At 45.3% G+C, this 16,507-nt stretch overlaps 1 protein-coding gene across 1 annotated transcript in view; it reads right to left on the bottom strand.

The window, feature by feature from the left end:
- CD99L2 (CD99 molecule like 2) overlaps positions 1 to 16,507 on the bottom strand; it is a 65,213-nt gene that overhangs the window by 19,396 nt on the left and 29,310 nt on the right. The window contains exons 2-7 of the mRNA XM_056859002.1: positions 9,276 to 9,344; positions 8,115 to 8,156; positions 7,287 to 7,376; positions 5,836 to 5,916; positions 4,751 to 4,843; positions 1,957 to 1,992 (exon numbers count right to left, since the gene is read on the bottom strand). Coding sequence (XP_056714980.1) covers positions 1,957 to 1,992; positions 4,751 to 4,843; positions 5,836 to 5,916; positions 7,287 to 7,376; positions 8,115 to 8,156; positions 9,276 to 9,344 — 411 coding nt within the window. The remainder of the gene's footprint in view (positions 1 to 1,956; positions 1,993 to 4,750; positions 4,844 to 5,835; positions 5,917 to 7,286; positions 7,377 to 8,114; positions 8,157 to 9,275; positions 9,345 to 16,507) is intronic.

The raw sequence follows: 16,507 nt of genomic DNA, 5'->3' as shown, positions 1-16,507 counted from the left end.
AATCATTTGATCTAGCATTGATGGCATGCAGGGAAGACAAAGCCCTTTGTTTTGCTTGTCTGTGAGTCAGGACACCAAGCACTTCCTGTATGAAACATCCTCAGAATACTGGGGTGGGGGGGGGGGAGAGGAGAAAGCAGGCAATCTCCAGTTAAAGGGACTAGGCAAGTAGGTGATGTGAAATACCTCTGCCCACTCTGGAGAGCTGCTGCCAGTCTGAGTAGACAATACCAACTTTGATGGACTAAGGGTAGGGTTGCCAGGTCCCTCTTTGCCACCAACAGGAGGTTTTTGGAGAGGAGCCTAAGGAGGGAGGGGTTTAAGGAGGGGAGGAACTCCAATGCCATAGAGTCCAATTGTCCAAGCGGCCATTTTTCTCCAGGTGAACTGATCTCTTATCAGCTGAAAATCAATTGTAATAGCAGGAGATCTCCAGCTAGTACCTGGAGGTTGGCAACCCTAACCAAGGGTCTGAGTCAGTATAAGGCAGCTTCATGTGTTCATGTGACAAGCAGCTCCCCCCCCCCCAGTAACACTGAATGGCAGGAGAGCAGGTAGGAGGCGAAGGGGTCCAGCAAAGGAGAAATAGGTGGGAGGAAGAAAGGAAGAGAAGAAGAACTGCAGGTCTCCCTTGTTCTTGTGGGTCTTGGAACACTTGGCAGGGATGCTGCAGACCAGCCCAACCCAAAAAGGAAACCCCTGAGGGAGGAGCTTATAACCCATTTGCTCCCTTAGCGTTGCCTCCATCCTGTAAGAAAATACATCTGGCACCTTATTTTTTTAGAGGCAGAACTGGGTTTACTAGGCATACACCTTTACTTTTTGAACTAGGGCATCTCTTATGAACACACTTTCAGGTTCCCTGAGGCAGCCCAGATATTTAAAGGAAACTAAAAAAAGTTTCCGAGGCAGTTACTTCAAGGCCACGCCTATTTAGCTTTGGTAGTGAAAACACTGTCACGGTACCTTCCACTTCTGAGCTCAGTTCCTCTAGCTTACCCTTGCAAAGCAAACCAGTCCCTTTACATCCCCGAAGGGACGAAAGATGTGAAGAACCCTGAGTCAAACCGACGGGCCAGCCAGGCTAGTTCTGTCTACCCTGATCTGGTGGCAGCTCTCGGGAGGTGCCTGGTAAAAAGCTGGGAAGAGCTGCTTGAACTTAAAGTAGGGCCAGAGTAGAGAAGGCCGAAGACAGTGGGGTCCCCGGGGATCTCTTTGCTACAACTACAGTGGGGGACAGTATCTGGCTCTAAACCTCTTTGGGGGTGTAATACAGGTTGAGTATCCCTTATCCGGACTTCTTGGGACCAGCAGTGGTCCATATTTTGGAACTTTCCATATTTTGGAATATTTTGGAATATTTGCATATACATAATGAGATATCTTGGGGATGGGACCCAAGTCTAAACACAGAATTCATTTATGTTTTATATATACTTTGTACACATAGCCTGAATGAAATCTTAAACAATGTTTTAAATAATTTTGTGTACATTGAACCATCAATGGCACTGCTGAGGGGCTGTGAGTAATGCCTGCCCGCCGGCTCAAAAGGTCCGGTTTTCAGATCAGTCCGGATATCGGATGTCCGGATAAGGGATACTCAACCTGTAATGATCTGCTTTTGAATTCACAATGGCTGCTTTCTCTAAATATCTCCAAGCTCAAGAGTCTTTTTTTTTTTAAAAAATAATGTGATTGGGTTATTCTGGTGGCTGACACAAGATCTGATACTGAGTCAGTGATAAAGTGGGAACAATCAAAGAAAGAAAGGGAGGAGATCCTGATTAATAGGAGAAATTAGTAGAGGTATTCAGCATCTAAAGTTCCCCAGTGCATTGTGCGGATAAGTAATAAGATGCTTTTGGGGAAAGCATGGCAAAGAAAGCACAGAATTTATATCAGTTTTTTGTTTAAAAAGCAGTAGCAACTGGGAGCCAATCCAAGACTCCTTACCAGGTTTTCCACCTCTTCCACCTCTACCTTTGGAGCCTGGAACAGGATTCTTTATTCATTAACTGATCACAGAAAATAGCAGTTGTTGATTTAGGTTTTGCAATACCACAAAGGAAAGGCAAACTTATGAGCAATCAAACAGGGCAAGATGTGGGCACTATTCAAACAAATACTCTGCTTCTGCTTTTCTTATCATTATCACTATTAAGACCAGCCTGGGTCAAAACAGATGTCTTTTCAGCTATCCTTTAAAAAAACGAACATGGTGAAATAATGACCAGGAGGCTGTGAGGGTGGGGAGAGACTATAGAGATTACAACATACTTTGTGGGGCAAGGTAACAAAAGCCAACATTATACATTATTAAGCAAAAGAATCTGTGGACACAAATCTGCTATCAAATCTGGCAACATTCAAAAAGCAGTGGAAGGATGCCTCAGCGTCACAGGTCACTCTGCTGCTGACCTAAAACCACCATTCTTCAACAAAAACAACTTGCAAGGGAAGTTCTCCCATGAGAAATTCCTAAATTAGAATTCATTAGGAAGCCTGACACTAAACAATTAGGGCTCAATCACAATTATGGGTTCCTTTCATGCTACAAGTGTTAAATTAGCTTAGCAAGACTTAACGAGATTGTGTTATTACTGCTGCTTTTAATGGTCATTGTGTTCACTTTATATATATTTAGGCTTTGCACAGACATGAAACAGTCTGACACGGACACGGCATAAACATGACACAGCATTTCATTGTATTTTGGACCATCATTTGTTTGTTTGTTTTCTGTGGGCCAATGTGTATCTGCCAACTGAGAATGCAATTCAGGTATCTTCTGGCTATGAGTTCTAGTCCACAAAAGCTTTGTATCTGGACCAGCATGGTTCAGGCAGAAAATCCTGTCAACTGTTGGCATGATTTATACAATTTACAAAACAGTAATTTAAAACTTAGCAAATTGCCTCATGCTAGATTTCTGGTACTACTGAACCACTTTCAGAAAAGGTATAAGGCCTTCCCATCCCATTGAGGCTGACCTGGGGGGGAGGGGTCCTCATAAAGTTGGGAGGGGCGGGCAAGTTCCAATGAATTACACAAAGCCCTCTTGTCATAGAATCATAGAGTTGGAAGGGGCTACAAAGGCCATCTGGTCGAATCCCCTGCTTAATGCAGGATCAGTCAAGAGCATCCCTGACAAGTGCTTGTCCAACCTCTGCTTAAAGACTGCCAGTGAGGGGGAGCTCACCACCTCCCTAGGTAGCTGATTCCACCGTCGAACAACACTTACTGTAAAAAATTTGTTTTCCTAATATCCAGCTGGTACCTCTCCGCCCGCAATTTAAACCCATTATCGCAAGCCCTTTCCTCTGCTGCCAACAGGAACAGCTCCCTGCCCTCCTCTAAGTGACAGCTCTTCAGATACTTAAAGAGAGCGATCATGTCCCCCCTCAACCTACTCCTCTCCAGACTAAACATTCCCAGCTCCCTCAGCCTTTTCTCATAGGGCTTGGTCTCCAGGCCTCTGATCATCCTCGTCGCTCTCCTCTGCACCCACTCAATTCTGTCCACATCCTTTTTGAAGTGAGGCCTCCAGAACTGCTTACAATACTCCAGGTGTGACCTGACCAACGCTGTGTACAGCGGAACGATGACATATTGCTCTTTCTCACCTGCCTCAAGACTTCAGCCAAATCTAAACAAATAAATGGTTTCATTTTTCACTATTTCTACGTTTGCCTTAAAAAACAAAACAAAAAACAAAAAAAACCCCGCCAGCATAAGACACAGACCTCACAGTATACTCACAGGTGGTCAACATATGGGCACAATGAACCTAAGAGGAGTATCACTCTTCCATTTCACCTAGAGGCAAGGGGCTGCTTCACTCAGCTGTCCCTCCATTCACAAACCGGGTTGGAAATGAGCAGAGTCATTTGTCTCTTCCCTTCCCACAACTGTCTCCACCTACAGCCCCATCACATGGCAGCATCAAAGGAAAAGGCAGGACATGGATGCTTGGTCTCCTGAGGAAAGAAGAAAGCACCTCCAGGTGACAAGCTAGGGAAGCTACCAAAGTTTTATGCTGGGGAGGGGGATTTTACAAATTACTAGCCTAGCTATGTGTGGATAAGTGGCCTGGTGAAGATCTTTTCAGGCAAGTAACTTTTATGGGGCGTGCAAGATTGGGCTAGACTTGCAATGGAGTGGTTCCAAATAGCCTTTTCTAAGGTTTCAAACCATTTCCTAATGTTTTTTGAATAATTAAATGTTGATAATAACTTCCTGTATTTTTGAAAACTCTCAGTTGGTTTTACTATTCCTATACCCCCTTTGAAAGTTTTCAGCAAGACACACACACTCACAAAGTCAGAAACGGTGGTCTTTAAGAAGCACCCCAATAAGAGAAGGGACATAGGCTGCTCAGGGCACACCTGGTCTTCCCCAGAAGGCATACGGCCTCCTCTCCAGGAGCCTCCCCCCATTTGTTTATTTGTAGAACTTGCTAGCCTCACAAGAGCTTGAAGCAGCTTACAAGTGGAAAAATCAGAATAAAAACACAGTAACATCATCATAAAATGGCTAAAAGTAATAAAATAAGCAACAGAGCAAAAACAGTAGAACAAATAGTAGAACTATGCAATAAAAACAGTCCGACACAGGAGAGCTTTCTAACTGTATCTACAAACTGAGCAACCTAAGAAGGCAGACCCCAAACAGTTGCTTGAAAAAGGATGAATGACTCGTCAAAAACATAAAACCAAAGCATAAATCTGAGGTCAGTTAGTCAACGTACCTCCACCAGGATTGACAATTGGCTTCCCACCACCATGCTCATCATTTTGGTCCTTCAAGGCATCACTTAAGTCAAAATCCATGGGATCTTTGGCTATAAAATAGCACAATGGTTATATGTGGGAATTTATTGCTGGGCAGATATTTATCATCATTGCAGGAGTGATACTGCCAGTGTTCCATAACTTTAAAAAGATGCCGTGTGCTAGGAGAGGATCTAGAAGGGTTCACGTTTTCCTAGAATATGCTGGAAGACATTTCTGATTCATTCAGCCAGGTCCTCGCCTAACTGTGGTCAGCATAAATGTCATTTTGCACAAAAGGTGTCCTTTGCAACAGATCAAAGGAAGGGAAGGGGAAAATATGTTAACTGGTCTCCCATTTTGTGTGTGTGCACAAAGTAATAAAACCATTTGGATGTAGCTCAGCTTGCAACTTCTCAAGAGGGCACATGCAGAGTAACATGAGAATCCTCACCCATGTTACTCTGTTTAGTTTCTTAAATCCTATAGGCATGAAGTTATTTGGGGCACACCATTGAAAGGAATGTCAGAATTGTTATGCTGCTTCCACAACTGACAGTGAGCTGAAATCTGGTAGAAACTGATTACTGAGGAAGTCTGAAAATGGAAAATTGTGATGTCTTCCTCCCTTGAAATTTAACAGCCGGACCTCTACCGGATTCCCTCTATTTGCATTTCCAAAAGGTGAAAATGAACCCACACTCTGAGTGTACACATTTTGGATGTCCTTAGAATGGTAGCAATTATACAGTTTCAGTTCTAGGGTTCTGTGAAGGCAACTGAGAAATGGAGTGAAATACCCACATGACAGCACATCTACTGTTTCCTCTTTCGATGGGACACAACTTTATTTCTTAGATGTTTTCTAAGTTCTCTGACAAAACCTTAAGAATACTGATGGGTGTGGATCTGCACTGGTTCTGGATTTGCACCAATGTGAGTCTTCAAGCAGTACCTAAATAAGGTCCTTAGAGAAGACAACGTAGTCAACTTTTCTCCCCCTGCCCTCACCCCTGCTTTTTGCTTTTGACACCTGACATCATCCCGCAAGGTTAGCACTCACTTGGGTGTTTTTTGGGTGGCGCCTTGGTCATTTTCGGCTGCTTGGTGGTGGTGGTGTACTGTACATTCCAGCGGCTATCATCTGAAATAAGACCGCACAAGGAAAAATTACCCTTCAACCCAAAAGCCAGGATGCAGGACTACAAAGAAGACTATAAAGGTTATTTAGTTACAGTAACTCCACTTCTGAGGATAACGGGACACAAGGGAGTGGGGCGTAGCTCAGTGGTAGAGCATCCGCTTGGCATGCAGAAGATCCCAGGTTCAATCCCCGGCATTGATGTGAAAGATCTCTACCTGAGACCCTGGAGAGCCGCTGCCAGTCTGAATAGACAATACTGACTTTGATGGACCAAGGGTCTGATTCAGTATAAGGCAGCTTCATGTGACACAGCCTGTGTCACATCTGGACTGGCTTTAAACCCCCTCCCCCCCTGCATCAAATCAGTTTTTCAAGAGATCTGGAATCAATTCACATAGGACATGTTCTTCCACTGAAGACTGCAGCATGAAGAGATGGCTCGCATGTAAGAAGCAGCTGTTGCAGATGGAGCACCAGCAGTGGAGCATCCATATTCCATGAGATCTCTTACAGACATTTCACGGAGGAAACTGCCACGTTCAGCCGCAAGCAAGTCACCAAGCGGTGTCCATGCATCATGGAAGTCAGCTTCAAGCAAGACTTTAACATGTGCATGCGCACACATGGAGTTTAAGTGCGCAGCCAAGCAATCTATGTATGTGGCCACCCCCACTATCAGTAGTGGTACTGAAACAGGGAGCAATCACACAGCAGCACCTAAGCAAACTAAACCTTATAAACCTCTAGGCCGGTGTCCTGAAAACAGTATCTGTTGCCTCTGCCCACATTTGCCCACTGAACAATATAAAAGACACGTGAAAGAGTCTGTTTCTGCCCTTGGACAACAAAGAGGACAAACTGGAGCACTTACACAGTTCCAAGCACAAAAACAGAGAGGGAAGCTTCTGGCGTTTTCACCTACAAGCTGGAAAGCCAGCGTGGTGTCGTGGTTAAGAGCGGCAGGACTCTAATGTGGTGAACCGGGTTTGATTCTCCACTCCTCCACATGAAGCCCGCTGGGTGACCTTGGGCCAGTCACAGTTCTCTCAGAATTCCCTCAGCCCCACCTACCTCACAAGGTGCCTGTTGTGGGGTGGGGGAAGGGAAGGTGACTGTAAGCCACTCTGAGACTCCTTGTGGTAGAGAAAAGCGGGGTACAAAAACCAACTCTTCTTCTTCTACACATAAAGGCCAAGAAAACTTAGGGACCAGAAGCAAAGCAAAGAAAAAGCTCTCAGAAGAAGGGAGGGAATGTTAAAGAAAAGAATGTTAAAGAAAAAAACCTATCAAGGTTTTCAAGGGGCAACTTTAAAAACTTGGTAAATTTAGCCTCAACTGTTACAAAACACAGCAGGGAATGGAATCGCTACCTGGTTTCTTCGGATAAGGGCCAGCGGTCACCTTTGCTGGCTTTGTCGTTGTCTCCAGCTCATCAAAGTAGTCAGACAAGTCCCAATCGCCTGTGCAGCAAGCATACACAAAAACATGGAGTGGAAGCACACAACTGCGTTACAAACATGTGTCTTTGTGGTCTTTTGTAATATGTGCTGATTTCCCTCTGAGCTTTCAGGTACCCATTGCTCAGCTTGTGTTTTGCAATGCTACACCCTTTAATAGGGACACGTCAATTTACCATTTTTTTAAAAAACCCAATGGCTGTCACAAAATTCAGTACATCCAATTTTACTTAAGAGATAAGGGCCAGATGCTCCAAAACAGAGAGCACTACCAATATCTACATAAGGTTTGTGTGGGGTGGTGGAAGCACTACAGCTGAATGGTAGAACACCAGCTTGACATGCAGAAGATCCCACATTCAGTCCCAGGCATCTCCTCTTGAAGGCTCCCAGATGGAAGGTGGGGAAAGACCTTTCTCTTCTCAAGACTCAGGTGAGCCACTGCCATTATCAAGCTAGACGGACCAATAGTATGGTTCAATACGAGGCAGATTCAGATGCTGACATATCTGCTTTTCTCCCGTTAGCCCATCATTCAGTTTTTCACAAAACAAGAGTACAAAGAATGTGTGTATGTGGGGGGGGGGGTGATTAGTTTTGCTTCCTCCAGAGTCCATCAGGTCCCCCCGCCCCCTCTCAAGTCGCCACCCTCTACCACCACACAACAGCTCACACACGTGCTAAAAAAAACCAAATGCCCATTTTACTGCATGGATAAAGGATAAATTGTGAACAGCTCACCTGTTCCGCTAGAAGAAGGCTTTTTGGGTGGCTTGTGAGTAGCTGGGATAAGACAAAAACAACACAAAGGGAAGAACAAACATTTTAATTGCACTTAATGAGAAAGCACAATTTACTGAATCTTAACCTATGCACAGGTTGAGTATCCCTTATCCAAAATCCATGGGACCAGAACGGTTTTGGATTTTGGATTATTTTGGATTTTGGAATATTTGCATATACATAATGAGATATCTTGGGGATGGGACCCAAGTCTAAATATGAAATTCATTTATGTTTTATCTACGACAGGGTAGCCCACCTGGCATCAACCAGAGTCCAGGCCTTTTCCATTGCAGCTCCCACTCTGAAACAGGCTCCCCTCAAGAGGAGAGCCCCCTCGTACCAGCTCTTTGGGAGATGCTGCCTGTTTGCCTGGGATTTCGACCGGATGCAAACAGGAGGCATCTTTTAGTGGGGCAGGGAGGTGTTTGGGGTTTGTTATTTTGGCTTTAACTTATAATGGTTTATTATTACTGTAAGCTGCCTTGAGCCAAGAGGAACAGCGAGGTGGGTAGGGTTGCCAACCTCCAGGTACTAGCTGGAGATCTCCTGCTATTACAACAGCCGACAGAGATCAGTTCACCTGGAGAAAATGGCTGCTTTGGCAATTGGACTCTATGGCTTTGAAGTCCCTCCCCTCCCCAAACCCTGCCTCAGGCTCTGCCCCCAAAACCTCCCGCCGGTGGTGAAGAGGGACCTGGCAACCTTAGAGATGGGTGGGTGGGTGCATGGGAGGGAGGGAGGGAGGGAGGGAAGGAAGGAAGGAAGGAAGGAAGGAAGGAAGGAAGGAAGGAAGGAAGGAAGGAAGGAAGGAAGGAAGGAAGGAAGCTGGGATATACCCCTTGCCATGTGAAGTGCTGCCATCTGTTAAACCATGTCAGGATTCTGCTCCCTCATAATGGCCCCGTTCTCTTGCAGCCAATAAGAGTCTGAACCAGGAATATATTGCTTGCAAGTTGGCACATGTGGTACACGTGTTGTCTGCCACTGACACGCAAGATCTATATTGATTTGAACTGTTGGCAGAGTAGCCTCTGTCCGTAAAAACACCAAGACGGGACCCAAGCCAATCACTCCATCTACGACCAATTTGCTCTCCTAGGAACAAGGATGACTTACGTCGCTTGGTCGGCTTTGTCGGCTGGTCAATGAGCGCATCTTCTAATTTTAAGTCATCATCAGCATATCCTGGAAACGAAGAATTAGCACAGGCTTTACATTGGTAACAGACGGGGGGGGGGGTTAAGACAATTTAAAATGGAAGACAACAGGATGCGTTCTCCCAAATTGCTTCTGCTTGTGACATTTTCAAAACTGACCCCTTTCCCACTGGCTCAGCCGCTTTCTCGGAATCCCGTGACTGCCAAATTGCAGGGCAGGCGGCCGCTCGGCTTCCCATTTGTCTCTCTTAATGGATGTGGTATAAATATACCCGCTACGCTTGGATTTGTCAAGCAGAGCCTGCCGATTCATCTCCCCGGCTGTCACTCATCGGCGGATGCTCTCCCGATTATTATATGTTTGAAAAAAGCACCGTAAAATATTGCTACAGCGTTTTGACACAACAAAACAAAACACACACACACACAAAGAAAAAGGAAGAAAAGAACAAAGCCACCCACCCAAACGCATCCTCTAGCAAACACACTGCGCGATCAGGGACAGTAATTTTATATTTGCAGTGGGGGAAAGAAAAGGTGGGAAGAAACTACCAGAAGCAAAGATTCCTAGAATCGGGTTCCTTACCATAATTAAAACCATCAAAAGTCCTACTTGAATAAATTGGATAGATAAATAGAAAGTATATTAGCAGTAAAAATCACTCTGCATCTTAGGTATTTCCCAGCTCATCCAACTTTCATCCTGAACCACAAGCAGCTGTAATGGGAAAAGACTGGTTTTCAGCCTTCGTTTCGGTGTCTTGTATTTTTTTCCCACTCCATGTTAATTACTGTTGACTTAAGATTCACTCTCAATGCATTTGTCCTGATAAATTCCGGATTTTACATCTGCGAGCAAACGGAGTAATTAATATCCTCTGGGTCCACTAAGTAATGCAGTGGCCATACAAGAACATTCAAATGGCTTTCCTCTGCTTCCGACGGCTAAGTGGATTTAGCTGCAACCACCTGAGCTTTGGCATGTTTCATGAATAAATTTAAGGCTCGACTGACAAGGCCGGCAACAATAGGAGATGGCACCAGGCCATCGTGAAGCAAGGATCAGCATTTCAATGGACACCGGAATGTGGAAGGTGCAGAGAAATGCCCCCAAATTTCTACGCATCCTCTCCGCAAGGAACTGCAACGCATTCTGCTCCAATTCTGGTGGTTTACACATCGTGTCCTGTTCCACCTGGCATCTGGATTGAGGAACGACAGAGCAATTTCTATGCCAGCTGAAGGGTTTCAAAGTTATTTCTATAGTTTTGTTTCATATATCCCCTTCTTCCCCTGGAAGCTCACAGCAGCTGGAAAGGGACTTGCTTTCCGCCCAAGTGCTGAGCTGGCTGGAATCTTGCTTAGCCCAGTGGTGTAAGCGGTGTGGTTCTATCAGGTGCCCCGAAAACTGCTCTCTCAACTGCGCGCATGTCCAAAGGTAGTGTGCATTTCTGAATCCTAAGGAGAAGGCTGTCTGGGATTCTGGCATTTAAGCATGCCCCACAACACGTGTGTACGCGGAGAAGCTTGGCCCAGAATAAGTCACCCAAGTTGGGGGAACTGTGACTAGGGGAGAAGGAAGTTTCCAACAAAGAACGGCAGGCACTGAAAAGGTGATGCGTGTGTTGGCCTGCCCCTTCTCTAGTGCAAATCCTGTCTGCCACTTTGCACACCAGAAGCAAACACGTGTCTCAGAATCTCACATATGCCACTGAATATCCTGTGTCACCCTTAAATTAGTCTGAGAAGTTGCTGGGTTACCCAAGACTTCTCAATCCAATTTGAGCACTGTCCACTACTCCCTCACTACCATCAAATGCAGGGCATCGAATGGATCATATCAAAACAGGGCAAACTGAACACACATTAATCTGCCTTATACTGAATCAGACCCTTGGTCTATCGAAGTCAGTACTGTCTACTCAGACCAGCAGCAACTCTCCAAGGTCTCAGGCAGGGGTCTTTCACATCACCTACCTGCCTAGTCCCTTTAACTGGAGATGCCGGGGATTGAACCTGGAACCTTCTGCATGCCGTGCAGATACTCTGCCACTGAGCCACGGCCCTTCCACTTCTTAGAAATGCAAAATGAACACCCCCTTATTGCACCTCTCCTAATCCTAGGATCAATAAATCTTGCTGAAGGGAAGGACCCAGAAGCAGAGCTAAATCCATATTTGTATTCAAAGAACGGCTTATTCCATTTTTAAAAAAAGGTTTTCTTTCTTATCTTACTATGATTAAATGAGCATTAAGGACACTGATTCATTATACTCCAAAGCGATGCAATTAACAGCATTGCTTTTAACCCAGAATGATGCAGCTGGTGCCATGACCTACTGGAGAGAGAATTAAAACTGTACCATCAAAGAAAACTAACAGCCGATTTTGGCTCCTTACAATGTGGAAGGCAGGTTGTTGTTGTTTTTTACAGTCACACAAGAGAATATTATACAGCAAAGTGCCTCCTACCCTGAAGCACCTGCCAGGTCCATCTTCGCCACCGGTGGGAGGTTTTTGGGGCAGAGCCTGAGGAGGGCGGGGTTTGAGGAGGGGAAGGACGTCAATGCCATAGAGTCTAATTGCCAAAGCGGCTATTTTGTCCTGGTGAACTGCTCTCTCTCGGCTGGATACCAGTTGTAATAGCAGGAGATCTCCAGCTACTACCTGGAGGTTGACAACCCTAAGTGCACTTCAGGACACCCCTAGGTGCCACCAGAAACTGCTGGGACTGTACAAACTCCATAAAGACAGTGAGTCTGTTAGCAAGATGGAGGAGAGAACCAGGCAAGTTCCACTCCATGGGCATGTGGTCGCCACTTCATATCCGGAAATTTGCCCCACCCCAACAGCATTTAATGTGTACTTCCAAGTTGTGTTAAAACAGCCACCACATAAAATATGACTTTACCCTAGTTTCAGAGTGGTACTGTCAAGATGGCGACCAGGAGCCAAACGAATACAAATCCCCATGCCTTTTGACAGTGGTGTAGAAAAGGAGGAGAGGGGGCTGGAGGGTCTACAGGGCACATGAAGCTGAGAAGGTGGTGGGTTTGGTCAGTGCCTGAATAGGAGACTTCCTGGGAAAACTCACCAACGCAGCTTTGAGTACCACGATGGAAGAAAGAAGGGATATGAATGAAACAAAGCTGCACAGGAGTGGGAGAAGTTGCACCTGTCAAAATCCCTTTTCAACACAGCTATTAAAAGGTAGCAAAAATGAAGATCGCTCATCTCCTTCAGTCCGCAAAATAAAAATTGCAGCCTGCTGTTTCTCTTGAAGCCATGTAGGGAAAGATTTAACCCATCAAACTCCTCAGGTGCTTCTGCTCAAAACAAAGTGCCTCCCCCCACTAAGCTTGCAGAATTTTTAAAGCGGAAAATGCATGTTTTTAAAGTGCAAATCTGTTCTCCTTTAAAGACAGCAGAGCAGGGGAAGCTGGCTTTGAATAGCGAAACTGAGTGGAAGTTGAAGGGTTAAAGCTTCTTCTTTCTTCCTCACACAGCTCCAAGGCAAACTGAGGCTACCTGAACCTGCAATTTGCATTTTATAGACAGAAACTGAGCTGTAGGTGAACTACAAAGCTTGTGATACCTCAGGAAAGCCAATCCTCCTCAGCTTCAGACACTCCACAAGGGTATAATGTGTGGGTGTAAAGTGCCGTCAAGTCACAGCCGACTTATGGCGACCCCTTTTTGGGGTTTTCATGGCAAGAGACTAACAGAGGTGGTTGGCCAGTGCCTTCCTCTGCACAGCAACCCTGGTATTCCTTGGTGGTCTCCTATCCAAATACTAACCAGGGCTGACCCTGCTTAGCTTCTGAGATCTGACGAGATCAGGCTAGCCTGGGCCATCCAGGTCAAGGCACAAGGGTATAATAGTACCCCACTATTCTACATGGTTATAAAGGTTATGACAAGAGAGTATATGCTTTGAATATTTGAAAGCACGCAAGAAGTAACATGATTAGAGGTAATGAAAGAAGCTCTGCTCTACTTTGCATCCGGTCACTGTAATTCTCAACAAAGGACGAGGAAAGAATTTTGCCATGGTTGAAACAGCCTTTTTTGCCACAACTGAATCTGAAGCCCTGAAAGAGAATCAAATCCCCACTCTCTGCATAATCTTCCTCACAGGGTTGTCATAAAGGCAAAATGGAGGAAGGGAGACTAATGTATGCTGCCCTGAGCTCCTTGGAGGAAAGGCAGGATAAAATTGCACTTCATAAATAACTTCTTAGTCAACACCCAGTATTCTGACCTTAACAGATCACTGGCACGAAAATGTAAACGGGACACTTGAGCTCGGCCAGGAGGATTATAAACCTTTCCGTGGATGATGCGGAAACCACCTGGAAATGCAGCAGCTGCGTTTACAGTGAGTGGATGACTGACCAGGGCTGCATTTGACTGGGAAGGGTTGCTCCTTCTGATCCCACCCATAGGGATGGTGTCTTCAAGTCCAGCTGTGGTGCCACAGAATTGGGTGGCTTGTATTTCCCCCCCCTTCCAGTAAGACTAATGTTACAGATACCGTGGACTGGCAAAAAAACAAATCAGTGGGTTTTAGATCACATCAAGCCTGAAATGACCCTAGAAGCTGAAATGACTAAACTGAGGCTATCATACTTTGGTCACATTATGAGAAGACAAGAGTCACTGGAAAAGACAGTCATGCTAGGAAAAGTTGAGGGCAGCAGGAAAAGAGGAAGACCCAACATGAGATGGATTGACTCAATAAAGGAAGCCACAGCCCTCCGTTTGCAAGACCTCAGCAAGGCTGTCAAAAATAGGACGTTGATTCATAGGGTTGCCATGAGTCGGAAGTGACTTGACGGCACTTAACACACACACACACACACACACACACACAAGATGACTACTGAACAGAGGATGAAGCTGGCACAGAGCACAACCAGTCCCGTTCAAGCACTGCTCTCCGAGCACAGCAGGCTACAGATGCTCCAGCTGTGGCAAAGCACTCCAGGGGAACCACGGCCTTGCAAAAAGAGAAGCAGTTGTTTTGGTGGCAGTGGGACAGGAAGGAGGGAGCTCAGGAGAGGTTTTCCAGAAGTCGGCTGTGAGGGCTGGAGCTTCAACAGCTAACTGAAGCTGGCAACACCTTTGCCTTGCTCAGGAAGGTTAACAGAGACATATGAAGCATTTAGAGATCGATATCAGGGCTCTTTTTTCAACATGACATCTCTGCCTGCACGTGCAATCCAACGCAAGAGAGAAAGGCATCATGCTCAGTTAATACTTTTTCCTCCATCAGTCAGAGAATAATCTGGCATTTTGCAGCTGGTAAGTAAAAAATTAAAACAATGTTTTTCTCTGTGCTTCTCTGGTCCATAAGATCATATTATCTGACATATAAATAAGTTATTTTTTCAGTAATAAATAATAAATATCTATGCCAAACTAATCACCATTGAACCTTCCTTGCCCCCGCCCCCCGCTGACAAACATCTGCAAACAATGTAAAATAGCCCATTCCTGAGAAATGGGCTGAAAGTTTTTTGAGGTGGTGTGACCCCACCACCAGGGTAAGTGCTCTCTTATTCCATGATAAGAGGCACTTACTCTGGAGGCAGGGGCAGTTCTGTCAGCTCCTGGGCACCGCGAAGCTGCACACCACTCCCCCGCAGCCGCAGTCTCTCCGGGACCTAAATCCCGTAAGAGAAATCCGGCGCCGGCATGGGGGGGTGCGTGTTCCGGGGGCGTAGCTGACATTAGTCAGCTTCCTAAGCCCCTCCAGCCTGGGAACACCCCTCCACCAACAGTGTTGCTGTGCCAGGTTTTTCTGGGCGCAGCCTTGCTGTTTTCAATGGGGGGAAAATGGCCCATTTCCCCCCCCCCAAAAAAAAGATTTTAAAAGGCTTTTTTTAGTCTTTCGGTGGCCGGGAAACCACTTTGGAGGCGGCGTGGTGGCGCCTTAGCTATGCCGTCCCCGGCCGTTGCAAAGCTCAGGAATGAGCTGCCCAACTTTGTTGTTTATATTGTTCGGTTTGGATCCTCTGGGTGCTCCCCAGGAGGAAGGAAGGGTGATGCTGCTCCCCAGAAGGAAAGAAAGGTGATGCTGCAACCCCTGACCTATGTGGCTTTTTAACTCCATGACTCTTTGGCAATGCTTTTGAGAGATTACAGGGGGCTGTGGGGGAAGGTGAGAAAGAACAATTACAGCCAATGGAACATCCAGTCCTTTACCTTTGTAAATAGACACTTCCTGGTCACCTGTGGTAAGTGAGAATCACCACAAATAACCAAGAGAGGAACTGTAACAGAAGGGGTTTCCCCCTCTCCTTTCAGGTCTCAAACGATAAGTACATTAAGGATCATGTGGACTAGAAAATACATTTTTTTATTTTTTAGAATTCATGGACTAGATGTTTTGTGATGTATAAAGCTGGATTAAAGAATATGCTGAAAAGCGACGCTGGATCAGCTACCGATCAAGAAAGAGAAGAGGCAATCTATAACTTCTTTGCAATTTGCCACAGAGATGAGCCGTGCTAAGGGAGGCTTTGGGTTGTTCAGATTTGTATCAATCAGTTTGTTTCTAAATATAAACCAGTTAGGATCAGCGAGAAAATGATGCAATAAAACATCGAGCAGGCCTGCCTATTCCAAGTATCGCTTTAGTTGCTATCAGCACTTTATCAAGGCTTTCTGAGATGTGATAAGGAAGGTACTAAACATCAGGGTATAGATATGTACAAGTAGAAATCCTGTTGGCCAAATGCTTTCGATTATAAAAGCAAACACATTCTGTGTGTACAGCTATAATTTGCTGGACTCCGGTATACGGCTGGGATAATAAGCTATGACTGGAGAGGTTGCTGGTTCAAATCCCATCTTGACTCCAAGTCGTCAAGAAAACTACTCTTTCTAAGCCCCAGTTCTCCATTTGTAATATGGGGGTAATAATACCAGTCTACCTTGCAGGGCTGTAGTATATTATCCCTGTGATAATATATTAAAAATAAAGCATGGTATATAGTGAGACAGCAATTAACTGCACTGTCTCACTTTTAATATCTATAATTGACAATGATCTGTTCGAAGAACCCAGGAGGAATTATCGTTTTGACGGCTAAAAGGAAGATAATCTCTTTAAGGTGACTGATTTTGTTAAATGTAGTTCAATTATGCCATATCAAGCAACACCCTTTTCTTTTCTCAACACTTTCA

This window comes from Euleptes europaea, chromosome 13 (assembly GCF_029931775.1).
Source record: "Euleptes europaea isolate rEulEur1 chromosome 13, rEulEur1.hap1, whole genome shotgun sequence".
Lineage (NCBI taxonomy): Eukaryota > Metazoa > Chordata > Lepidosauria > Squamata > Sphaerodactylidae > Euleptes > Euleptes europaea.
Note: the sequence above shows the minus strand (reverse complement) of the source record. Positions and strands in the feature narration are given on the sequence as shown.